We start from the raw sequence: 12,218 nt of genomic DNA on the forward strand, positions 1-12,218 counted from the left end.
TTTTATGTATTTATTTATATGACTTTCTTATGGCAGTAAATAATAAAAGAACAATTTTTAAAGGCCTCGAAACAATGAGTCCGTCGGCGATATATTTTGCATTTTATTGTGTAAAAGGTGTATTTTATGACAACACATTTTATATATTAAAATAGTTAACTTGATGCATGCATGCATTACACTACATATATGGTTAAAAATTACAAGTTGAATTTGGTGAACTATGTCAGTCAGTTTTTCCTTTATGTAAACAGCATCATTATAAATACACATTACTAAAAAATGACAAAATAGTATACGTATTATATTTACAAAGTTTAAGAAAAAAAAAAGCCTTTGTTATTATGTGTGTTCGGTTATAACCTCCGCAAATTACTATTATTATCTTCGTATCCGTTGAGTTTCTTCATCAGATATGTCTTCTTCTTCTTCTTCTTCTTCTGAAGATGTAGTATAGTCTTCTGATGACGACTCTTCTGAATCTTCTTCTTGTGATGTGGTTGCTTCATCTTCAGTAGAAGACAAGTATTCTTCATCACTTGACTCATCATAGAAAGCATCTAAATCATATTCATTACCCTTCTTCTTTAATGAAGAAGAAGAATAGTTAGATGGACTTCCTATAGCTTCAATACCAGATAAGGCAGTCGATGCACCAAACCTTTTGCCAGGATAATAGTTATCATTGCCAAATCCAGATTCCATAATAATCGTTCTACTTCCACTCCAACCTTCGAGTTCATCTATATCACGTACACTGGTATCAGGTTGTTCTTTAGGAAAATCAGGCAATGGCTCATAACCTGGAAGTGGTTGATGTGCCAAAAGTGAAAGAGAACCAATATTGTAATTTGCTGCATCTATTCATAACATATATAAATGAAAGAAATAAGATATAAGATATACATATAGATGTATATATTTCTTTTTTTTTTTTTTGCTCCTGTTACCTTGAGTATCACTTTCAATGACTGGAGGCTCCTTATTGGAAAGTAAGATCTTCTTCAAATGTTGTTTTAATTGATTTAAGCCAGGCTTTTCTTCGTTCTGAATAGGTATAGTCAATGCGCGTAAAAATCTTGCACGATCTCTCACGTCGTAGTCGGTATCATATCTAGCTAAATTTAGTACATATTGATTTAAATTAGCCAAAGTGAGATGAGTTGGATTCAAGCAAATCAATTTTGCTGATAAAGTAAGAATTTGCAGTTTTGTTATATGATTCTTATAATACCAAAAAAAAAAGACTATGTTAAGTATAACAGATAGACATACAATTCTATTTTCTTACCTCATTCATAAAGTTCTTTATAGCTTGACGCAGAACATCAGGTCCAACTCTTGGTAAGATCTCTGCATATTGTCCAACTAACCATAAAATATTGGCTCTAGCCATAGGCGCTTTTAAAGTATCCAACAATTTTACAAGAATAATTACTGCTTTTGTTTTCTCCTCTGTAGGGACTTGTAATAGACGAGTTAAAACTATTACAGATTCAGTAATAACAAGTTCTTAAATAATAAAAAAAAAAAGAATTAATTTTAAATAAAATAAGAATCTTGCTTTTTTTTTTTTTTTCCTTTTTACCATTTTTGCTTTTAAGTAGTTTCATTAATAATTGAAGACATTGACCCATAGCAGAAGGAACAGTAGTAGCACATCGAGCAATAGCTTGAATAGTTGTAGCAGCAAAATCTTTATTTGGACTCTTGACATATTGCTATTAAAATAATTTTAGTCGAATTTCTTAAAGGGGGGGAATTAAAGAAATATTACTTGGAATTCTGTAAGTAAAGTGTGTATATTAGTTTCAGTTGCTATTGTTGTTAAGATATCTAATTTTGTATTGCGAATAAAAACAGGCTCTGAGGATTGCGCATAAAAATGCTGAATTGATGATTCAAATAAATACTGTAAAAATATATATTTGTATACATGTATTTATATTAAAATATGTATCTACTTCTTTTTTCTATTTAAGTTATTACCGGTCTTTTAAGGGCCATAGTAGCAATATTTGTTAAAACAACATAACATTGTTCACGATGTGTCCTTAATAAGCGAACTAGTGGCTTTGCGATCTTTTCTGCTTCTACTGCTGGAGCTAAATAGTAAAATAACTTGGCAACAGCTAAAACAACCCCACTGTTACGGCTTTGTAATAAAGGTATGCAGCTTTTTAATAATAATTCATGATCAGGGTCTAACTCAATCACATCGTCTATATGTGTTGCATCATTATTGTCATCTGAATCTAAAGAAGAATCGGAATAAAATGATTTATTTGTTGTTACAGTCTTTTTCTTAGGTGGAAGACGTGATTCACTCTCTCCCTAAAAATGAAATAAAATAATAGGTTATTTTATTTTCTTTTGCTCTTTTGTTTTATTTACTTACATTTGGATTAGGATTTAAAAACTGATTTCGTCCATAGCGTAATAATAAATTAAGAATGGACATTTGTCCCCATTCATCGCAATCACCCAACATTGAGCATAATTTTCTATAACAAGGATGAATCAAATCAAAACGATTAGGGCAAACTTCATTAAAAGCCATAATGGTGCTTCCAATAACAATATTTGATCTATCTTTAAGTAATGTAGCAATAACTTCAACTAAAGCATCCTTTTGACTATCATCTAAACTAAATACAAAAAAATCGATATTAGTATATAGTATCAACTATACATGTATTTAGTTACCTATAACACTTTGGAATAGCATGAGCGGCTGTCTTTCTAACATATGGACTAGGATCTGTTATACATTTTTTAATGCCAAGTAAAACAATAGGGCTAATGACAGGAACACGAATACCACTCATGACTCGCAGGGCCATAGCACGAATTATTTGATTTTTATCACTTAAATCCTTTTGAAACGAATTGATGGACAGCAAAGCCAAATCAGGTTCCTGTTCAGCATATCGTAATAAGAAAATATAAACCAATTTACGAATTTCAATATTTTGAGAAACAACATTCTTGACAACATCAGGAAAAAATTCAGACACATCTCTACCTTTAGAAATCATCTGATGAAGTATATATGTATATGTATAAACATGTACATGAATATATAAGTTTTTTTTTTTTTTTTTTTTTTTTGTCGACTTACAGCAATGAGTCTTTTTAAACCATCTAATTTCTCTCTATCGTTTTTAGAGTCTAATTGGCGTTTTATATTTCTCATTTTCTCTTCAGATGTGTCAAAGTATTGAGAACCTGAATCACTACCGGGAAAGCCTAATTCTCGCGCGTTATCAACAAGACCTTGTGACATTTTTTGAGAAAGCTTGGCTGCTTTCTCAGCAAACGTTTTGGCACTATTTATATAATCAGATACTTCCATCTAAATGATAATTTATTTATTTTTTAAATTCTAATTGCAAGTTAATTAGTTGTACAAAATAAACAGATACAAGTATACAAAAAAAAATTACAGACGACAACAAAGCATTCTTAAATATGAAACAAGAAGAGAGAAAATTAAAATAAAATAAAAAGAGAGAGTGAGGGAGAGAGTCGGAGATTAATTTAATTCTGCTAACAAACATTACGTGAATAATGGAACCCAAAAGAAAAGGTGTATATATTATATATTTTTATATTATATACATATACGTGTACATACACATATACATATACATACACATGTACATATTTATTACGTAATATAGTTAGCTGATATGCCATTATAATGCACTTGTAGCAACACTATTACTTTAATTATATAAACAAATAAAGAAGGTATTCTTGATATGAGAAAAAAAAAATAATGCAATAATTTAGGTTAAACGTCATAAAAATGGATATCCGATCCCTTATTTAAATCAAGTTTTTTTTTTTTTCCCTTATCTTTCTTCCTTTTCTTTTTCTTTTAGTTTTTTTATTTATTTAATAAATGACAAGACAACCGGCAATAACGAGAGTAGCTACAGCACCTCTGTTAACAACTAAAGAGGAACAAAATTCACTACTTTCTCCACCTGTTGTCAATAATCCTAGATCTACTCAACTTCAGTTTAAACTGGCTAAACAAAGACCACTTCATTTTAGAGCAAGACTAACTCAATTTGATTTATCAAATACAGATAGTTCAAATGATGCATTTCGTGGATTTTATACTTTATTTTGGATTGCTATGGGACTCTATGTGATTCAAACAGTAGTTTGTTGTTACGAACAAGAAGGTATTTTACTTAGTTTAGGCTTTTATCGTTTATTTTCACAAGATGGTATGGCACTTTTGATTTCCGATATGGTGATGATTTCGATGACTTTATTTAGTGTCCTATTTTCAAAGATGTTTATTTGGGGTATATTGCCTTATGAAACAGTTGGTTTCATCATTCAACATATGTGTCAAGCTATTTTTTTATTCATAAATATTTATTGGACATTTTGGAGGTATAGTAGTAGTAGTGGATATAAAGAAAGTGAAAGAGATGATTAAAGATAGGTTATCTATATAGAAATTGGCCCTGGGTACAATCAGGATTCTTTACTATGCATACAATTGTTATGATGATGAAGATGCATTCTTACACTGCTCTTAATGGTGACTTATCAGTTAAATTAAGACGTCTAAAGCAATTAAAAGCTGAATTACCAAATATGATTGCTACTGCCAATCATGATACTAATGCATCGATTCAACATGTAGAAGCAGAGATTGCGTTTCTAGAAGAAGAAATGGTTCATGGCAGTACGCGCTTTCCGAACAATGTAACAATAAAGAACTTTTTAGATTATTTACTTGTACCAAGTTTAGTTTATTGGATGGAATATCCTAGAACAGCAAAGTAAACAAATCATTTAACTATAAACGATAAAATGTATTCACGTTATATATTTATTTATATATCTATTTTAAGGGTTCGAATTTGGTATGTATTTGAAAAGACAACAGCTACTCTGGGTTCATTCTTAATGCTTTATGTAACAACTGAACGCTATATTCTTCCAAAGCTTTATAACCCAAACATGTCTGAACCTCGTGTTATTCTCGAACTCTTGTTTCCTTTCATGATTAACTATATATTCATTTTTTATATTATTTTTGAATGTATTTTAAATGCTTTTGCTGAGTTAAGCAGGTAAAGTAATGCCTATTTATTTATTTATTTGTTTGTTTGCTTGTTTGTTTGTTTGTATAGAATAGTTATTTAATCGTTATTATAGATTTGCGGATCGAAACTTTTATGATGACTGGTGGAATAGGTAAGTCAAAAAGGAAGAAAAAAAAAAAAGATACATGTGTGGTTTACTCCTTTTTTTATATATATATTCTTAGTGTCACTTATGATGAATTTGCTCGTAAATGGAATAAGCCAGTACATCATTGGTTACTTCGACATGTTTATGCTCAATCAATTCAATCATACAAACTATCAAAACCAAACGCAACATTTATAACATTTTTGTTATCTTCTTTGTTTCATGAATTAGTATTAGTTATTGTCACACGAAAGATTCGACTTTATATGTTTGGCATTCAGATGTTACAATTACCTATGATTGTTATGGGTAGGATGCCTTTATTTAGAAAACGATTTTGGATAGGCAATTCATTCTTTTGGCTCTGTATGTTATTCGGTCCTCCTTTGTTAGGGATTTTATATTGTCGGGAAGCATTTTGGGCATCCTGGGCAAGTCCTCGTATCTCCACTGATACTACTTTTTAAAAAAGAAAAAAAGAAAAAAAAAAAAAAAAAAAAAAAAAAAAAAAAAAAAAAAGATAGAAAGGCCATTTACTTATTTATTTATCTATCCATACATTCATATATTAAATAAATCTACATATACAAATTATCTAATTCTTTTTTTTTTATTTATTTATTTTATTGTCCAAAATTATGCATAATAGCTTCATAACAGAAAAACATGATAGCAGCATTAGGTACAACACGCATTAAATGTGCTGACATACCACCATATAATGCAATAAATCCCTCTTCTTTTACAACCAGTTTTAAGCATTGTAATAAGCCTGTATATTTGGGCGTGCCATTCTTTGGAATAGGCTCTCTTAATCTTGTTCTAATTACTTCATGTGGATATGCAACACAGGCTGCTATTAATTTTGCCATTGCTGCTGCACTTAAATTACCAAACCAAGCTTTTTTTTTTTTTTTTTTTTTTTTTTTAATTGTGATGATAATTAACAAGTATGTCTTGTATAAATATTTTACCTTTAACACTTTTACCACCAATGGTTAATGTATGATCATCCGAAAGTAATGTTGATGGTGAATGAGCCCATCTTCTTTTTAAATGTTCATAAACAACCCATTGAATTGTACCTTCTGCTACACCAAGATAGGATGCACTCATACCTTTGTATAATCCCTTTATTCCTTCCTGCTTTAAAATTTGCATTGTACAATGAAAACTATTCAGGTATATTTTTTGTTTCCCTTGTAATTGTAATCTTGTCTTTACTACCCAAATAGGATTTGTCACTGTTGCTGTCACTACACCTATTATACATATTAGTTTTTTTTTTTTTCTAACAGTGAATTGAAGTTGAATTACCAGCTGTTGCAGCAGAAGTTAAATGAACGATGGGGGTTTCTTTTCCCTGATTCAACTCTGTAAATAACCTTTTTCCATTACCATAGGTATAGAAGTTGATTGCTCTAATGACCGTTTATGTAAGTACATATATATGTATGTATGTATGTATGTACGTATATATGTGTATATATACTCCTTTAGTTACCTTGCTGGTATAACACCTACTAAATTTGGCCCAAGACCCTTAAAATATCCTTGGATACCTTCGATTTGTTTGATTTGCCTTTTTTTTTTTAAAAAAAAAACAAAAAAAAAAGTATAAATAAGATGTAAAGTAGACAAGATCTAAATTCAGATGATATATTTACACTAATAATTTACTAGTTTCGACAAAATGACTCCATATAGATTTTGTAATATCATGTTTTATGCCTTTCTCTATCCCTTGTTGATAAAATGTTGACTATTAAACAAAAAAAAAAGAGTTATTATTATTATTATTATTGTTACCTTAAATTCACTTTTATTTGTTACTTGTAAACGAGTTTTAACAACGTCTAAAGGAGAAGTACAAACGGCTCCAACAAGACCACCGACACTGTCAAATAAATAAATAACACAAAACTCTTTTATTATTATTAGTTTGAATTCATTACCCTCCAGCAATGAAATGAACATATGATTTTGTTTCTTTTTTTGTCATTGAGTTTTTTATCCCTACTTCATTTATCGTTGCTGCTCTAGACATTTTTTTTTATTAGAAATATGTATTAAAAAAAGGGGGGAAGGAGAAAGAGAAAGAGAAAAAAATAATAATAATTGACATTTGGAAAGTAATAATGGTGGCTTGGGAATGCTTGCAAATATGGTATATGCAGTTTTCATACTTCAAATTCAGATAATGTCAGTTTTTTCTAGGCAAAGTAAAATTAAAATCCAGATGATATACTTACTACCTTTTTTTTTTTTTTAGACAAACAAATGGAAAAAAAAAAAAAATAGAGCGGTCAATGATAAATTTTTAAATCCTGACCAACTAAACTTGATAGAATAATATTTCTTTCTCTCTCTCTTTTTCTTTTTTTTCTTTTTACCTCTTGTCTTTTAAAAAGGGGGTTTTTTTTTTCTTTTTGCTAATCAACGTGACTGGTTGTTTAGATTTGGTAATCCGCCTGTGTAGTAAGAGTAGTTACAACAGAATAGTAGCACGTAGCCTTCCTTAATTACAACATAGATGTCTTTGCATAATTTCACTTACTATACACTTGGCTCTCCTATTTTCATTTTATCATAATTCATATAGTATTTATTAAGAATCAGTCAATTCAGAAGGATATCCTATTTTACAGAAATGAGAGGGTAACTAACACACTCATAAATAACTAAAATCTATATTCTGAATTAAAGCTATAATACAGAGATATCTATAAGATTAGATGTGAATTTTTTAAAAAAAAAAATTAGTATGACGTAGCCAAGTGAATACCCTCTTCCACAAAAGCTTTAACTGGACAAGTATTTAGAAGACAGGATAGAGCTTGTTTTTGGAAAGTCGAAAGAGTTCAGTAATGCAAAGTGAAGTTAATGAGACGGTAGGTATGAAGTTTGTTAAAGAATCAACATAAGAGGAAAATGAGTTGGGAGCAATGCTTTGATAAATACAAAAAGCAAAACTTATTTAGTTGATATGGTGGTCATTTGAGCTTGAAGAGCGCACATAGTTGTAATAGGATGTAATAGATACTTTTACCTTGTTAACACTTTTTTTTTTATTAGACTTTACGTCCTTCCTTATTTTCCCTAAAAAAAATAAAAAAAATAAAATTGTATTGTATTATCTGAATTTGAAAAAAAAATCCGCTTTTAATGCATTGCTTTTTTTTTTCTTAAAGTAGCGTATTTCCAACATCAAACTTCTTGTTAATATCTACTCTTTATTTTTGATACATTTAAATAAGAATAGAAGATGCTATAACTTCATTAATTGAACTTAATACAATGCTAAAAGTTGCCTACTTTAATAAATATCTTTTACTAGTATTATCTTTATAAAAGTATGTGAGTCAAGTTTATTAAACAAATTAGATCCAACTATAAAGAGCATGACAACGTCGTGTTGTTGTAACCGAAAAAAAAAAGTTTAATAAACACAAAATACTTGCATTTTATTGGGTAATGATTATAATTTACGTCATATTATTGTCTTGCAAAAAAAAAAAAAAAAAAAAAAAAAAAAAAAAGTGTGTACATTACTTCGTGCGCGAAAATAATAATAATAAAAAGTAATTCTTTTCTTTTTCTTTTTCTTTTTACTCTTACATAATTCTATTATTAATGTCTGACTCAGAAGAAGCACACAAAAGCTTTATGTCCATGTTAAATAATCCTATCATCAATCCTGGACCACCCCAGTTACCAAAATCAACATCAGAAGGAGAGCCTCGTATCAAACCATGCCCATTTGTTGAAGTAGAAGAAGCTAAAGAATTATTAACAAAGGCATCCGAGGATGTCTATCTTCACACCGAGTCTGACGAAGGGTTTAGATGGATAGATGCACCCACAACAGATAACTTGTTACCGTCATCCGTAAATGAATTGGTAGAATATGGATTACTTAACGTAAAAGAAGCAGAGTCGAATGTCCTCAAGACACTCTCCTTACAAGAATTCTTTGATACATACGGTCATAATAATGATGATTACAATAACATCATTCAAGGATTTAAAAAGATTCAAGAGGAACAGGGACGAAAGAGTGAAGATAGTAAAGTGTTTTTAATAGGAGAAAGGGCCATTACAGTCTTGATTTTATGTATTGTACAGGATAAACCAGGAGCAAAAGCGGCGATTATTGGTTTAAAGAGTTTACTAGTACAGACTTGAATAAATTTTTACTTTAGGAGGGGGAGGAGAAAGAAGTTGTCAAGTACTTTATTTATTTTTACTTTAAAAGTGAGCCAATTTTTTGTATATTCTTCAGCATAAACTTCTTTAACCAATAACAATGATTTCAATTATTTTTTAATATTTCAAAGCCACTGGTTATAATGTGTGACATTATTAGGGGGAGGATAACAAAAAAAGCAGATCACAAAATTTATTATGATTATATCTTTTTTAATTTATTTTTTATTTTATTTTCTTCTTCTTCTTTTATTATAATATATAAAATGGCTAAAGAACCTAGCAAGAGAACAAGTAAGTACTTTTAGAAAAGAGAATGACGCGTGATTTAGTACATATAGACATGATGTATAAAGGTACCAACTTTGATAATAATCCATTTTATCATTTATTATTCTATAACTAAGCATCAAAAAAACCCTCCCCTTATAATGTTTTCATGAAGGTAATATAGAAAGACATATTTACATATACCTATATACAATCATTTAACTTCTATGATTGCTATATAGACTGAGATTTCTAAGGTCAAGAAAGAAAACCCTGGAATGTCACATAAGGATGTAAGTATTTGTTAGATATCTACTGTATATATTGGTGTGTAAGTTTTATGATTAACATGTGCTTTTTATTTTCATCTATAGGCTTTTAAGAAAGCTGTAAGTTTCTTTATATTGTTAAAAAGGGATTTTACTGATATTGTATTTTATAGGCTACTAACTGGGCTACTTCCTCTGATAATCCAAAGAATAAAAAATAAATAATCAATCATTTCTATCTATCAAAGACAAGACATAATATATATGCAAACAGATTATATACACAGCTTATAATTGCTTATAATAGTTACAACATATTTGTTCTTTTTTTTTTTTTTTTCTTTTTTTAAAAAAATGAAAAAACAAACCAAAAAAAAAGCAATTTTCTCACCCAAACTAAGTATAAATAAATAAATAATTTATACCCTCCTTCCCCACCCCCGAACAAAGTATCATATTGAACTTGATTTTTTTTTTTTTTTTTGATATATATTATTTTTATAATATGGCTTCCTAGAGTGAGTTTTATAATTATGTATATAAATATATGAATAGTCATTATAAAGACAATCATCCTATTTAAGTGAATGTACTTTTTTATAATTCTGATCTTCTACATGTATTCTATTATTTACACTTATTGTCGTTTTTAACCAGGGCACGATACAGGTTCATTTTCTTTTTTTTTTGTCAAACAATAAGTTTAAAACCAGCTGATAGATCTACAACTCCTTATTATCGTTCATACATAGTCTACAGAATCAAGCCTTATTCTAGTAATGAGCTTGTTCTTTTTTTTAAAAATAAAATAAAATATAATATAATATAATATAATATAATATAATAAAGTAAAGTAAAGTAAAATAAAACAAAATAAAAAAATCATGTTATGGTTTTCAATTTAACAAAAGTAAATTATGTTATATTACCCACAAACGAATAGATTTATGCAATTTTTTTATAAATTTTGTCGTTGAAAAGTTGCTAAGCTGAAACACGCTTAAATACGGTAAAGAGAATAAGACAAACTAAGATATATTTATCTTAAGAAGATTGTTCGTGAATAGCTGCTTCTACTTTCTACATCTATACGACACTTTTCAATTGTAAATAATTTAAACAAGTCTAACAAATACGAATAGTCTTCAATACCTGAAGAATATTACATTATTTGTGTGTAATAAAATAGTGGAAACAGAGATGACCAAAGTCTATTATTCCTCACATCCTCTTTTAATAATTATAGAGTCAATATTTGGTAACATAAGTATTAGAGCATTAGAAAAATCTTTGTAGTTTAAGAAATTTCGTTCTTTATATAGTTTATAAAACATGAATTATGGCTATAGATAGAGTGCCTTTAAAAATCCTCAGACGCTTTTATTTTATTTTATTTTTTTACAATTTCTCTCTAACACATATACATTTGCAATTCTTTTTTTTCAACCTTTTGAACTCCTCTTTGTGTTTATGTTTACCATACTAAGAGCAGAGATTGTCTTATAAATCGACTTTTTTTGCTAAAGTAGTGGGGGTGGGGGAGAGCTTTATGGATTATTGGTGAATCATAACTGGAGAGGATTAGCAGCTTAAGACTACAAGGAATATGAATATTAAACTTGGATTTGTCTTTTCTCCTTTATTTTCAAATTAACAAAACTCTACTTTCTTGTAAAGTTAACTCATAGGTTCATTAGAGTGATAGAGGGCAATATATATGCGGTAATCAAAGTGAATTACCTTCTATTCAACCCTTTAGATTAAAAAGTACCTTTAACACATGTATTATATAATATTAAAGTTGGGATTTCAACAGCTTATTTACATAATCTACACATTTAAAGGCATTGTACACTTTATTAAAATACTAAATATGATTCAGTCATAGCTATTACTTCTCTGATCTCGGATAGGCTTATTCATTTTTATTTTAATGATATATTTTAGTAGAGTTTAATGTAACTAGAATTGCATAAATAGTTTCCTTTATTAAGCAGCCATCTGATCTCTTAACACTCATTTTATTTTTCTTTATTGGCCTTTAGAATAAGAATATCTCTTGTCCTCAGTATTGGCTATTTTACCTACTAGACTTAAACAAACACTGAACATACTTTAACTTTTTTTTTTTTTTTTTGTTTCATCTATCTTAGAATTCTTAACTCTTTTCCCCATATTATCCTTCAAATATAGTATTAGAATATTGACCTGTAATAGTTTGTAGCAAAAAATTAATCCAGAGTGGAGAAT

General features: G+C 28.9%; 5 protein-coding genes across 5 annotated transcripts; 3 read left to right on the forward strand and 2 right to left on the reverse strand.

The window, feature by feature from the left end:
• Positions 1–63: 63 nt before the first annotated feature.
• BX663DRAFT_497983 (adaptin N terminal region-domain-containing protein) lies at positions 64–3,471 on the reverse strand. Its single transcript, XM_051525986.1, has 9 exons — positions 3,122–3,471; positions 2,707–3,038; positions 2,399–2,648; positions 1,990–2,334; positions 1,778–1,912; positions 1,589–1,721; positions 1,292–1,512; positions 951–1,224; positions 64–860 (listed from the first exon to the last, which is right to left on the reverse strand). Exons 1-9 carry the CDS (start codon positions 3,353–3,355, stop codon positions 382–384), a joined length of 2,403 nt encoding a protein of 800 aa, XP_051385866.1. The 5' UTR covers positions 3,356–3,471; the 3' UTR covers positions 64–381.
• A 399-nt stretch (positions 3,472–3,870) lies between these two features.
• Positions 3,871–5,724, forward strand: BX663DRAFT_497985 (MBOAT, membrane-bound O-acyltransferase family-domain-containing protein). The gene is made up of 5 exons (XM_051525987.1): positions 3,871–4,413; positions 4,479–4,808; positions 4,881–5,102; positions 5,188–5,226; positions 5,300–5,724. The coding sequence occupies exons 1-5, from the start codon at positions 3,908–3,910 to the stop codon at positions 5,688–5,690; spliced, it is 1,488 nt and encodes a 495-aa protein (XP_051385867.1). The 5' UTR covers positions 3,871–3,907; the 3' UTR covers positions 5,691–5,724.
• A 103-nt stretch (positions 5,725–5,827) lies between these two features.
• BX663DRAFT_497997 (mitochondrial carrier domain-containing protein) lies at positions 5,828–7,310 on the reverse strand. Its single transcript, XM_051525988.1, has 6 exons — positions 7,057–7,310; positions 6,891–6,985; positions 6,728–6,805; positions 6,541–6,644; positions 6,198–6,485; positions 5,828–6,124 (listed from the first exon to the last, which is right to left on the reverse strand). Exons 1-6 carry the CDS (start codon positions 7,198–7,200, stop codon positions 5,847–5,849), a joined length of 987 nt encoding a protein of 328 aa, XP_051385868.1. The 5' UTR covers positions 7,201–7,310; the 3' UTR covers positions 5,828–5,846.
• A 1,546-nt stretch (positions 7,311–8,856) lies between these two features.
• Positions 8,857–9,408, forward strand: BX663DRAFT_428667 (uncharacterized protein; the record flags this gene model as incomplete). The annotated part of the gene is made up of 1 exon (XM_051522696.1): positions 8,857–9,408. One exon carries the CDS (start codon positions 8,857–8,859, stop codon positions 9,406–9,408), a length of 552 nt encoding a protein of 183 aa, XP_051385869.1.
• Positions 9,409–9,490: 82 nt separating this feature from the next.
• Positions 9,491–10,187, forward strand: BX663DRAFT_244246 (uncharacterized protein). The gene is made up of 4 exons (XM_051521850.1): positions 9,491–9,723; positions 9,837–9,874; positions 9,942–10,088; positions 10,142–10,187. The coding sequence occupies exons 1-3, from the start codon at positions 9,573–9,575 to the stop codon at positions 10,005–10,007; spliced, it is 255 nt and encodes an 84-aa protein (XP_051385870.1). The 5' UTR covers positions 9,491–9,572; the 3' UTR covers positions 10,008–10,088; positions 10,142–10,187.
• The last annotated feature ends 2,031 nt before the right edge of the window (positions 10,188–12,218 follow it).

Source organism: Cokeromyces recurvatus, assembly GCF_025118155.1.
Source record: "Cokeromyces recurvatus strain NRRL 2243 chromosome Unknown BX663scaffold_4, whole genome shotgun sequence".
Taxonomy (NCBI): Eukaryota; Fungi; Mucoromycota; class Mucoromycetes; order Mucorales; family Mucoraceae; genus Cokeromyces; species Cokeromyces recurvatus.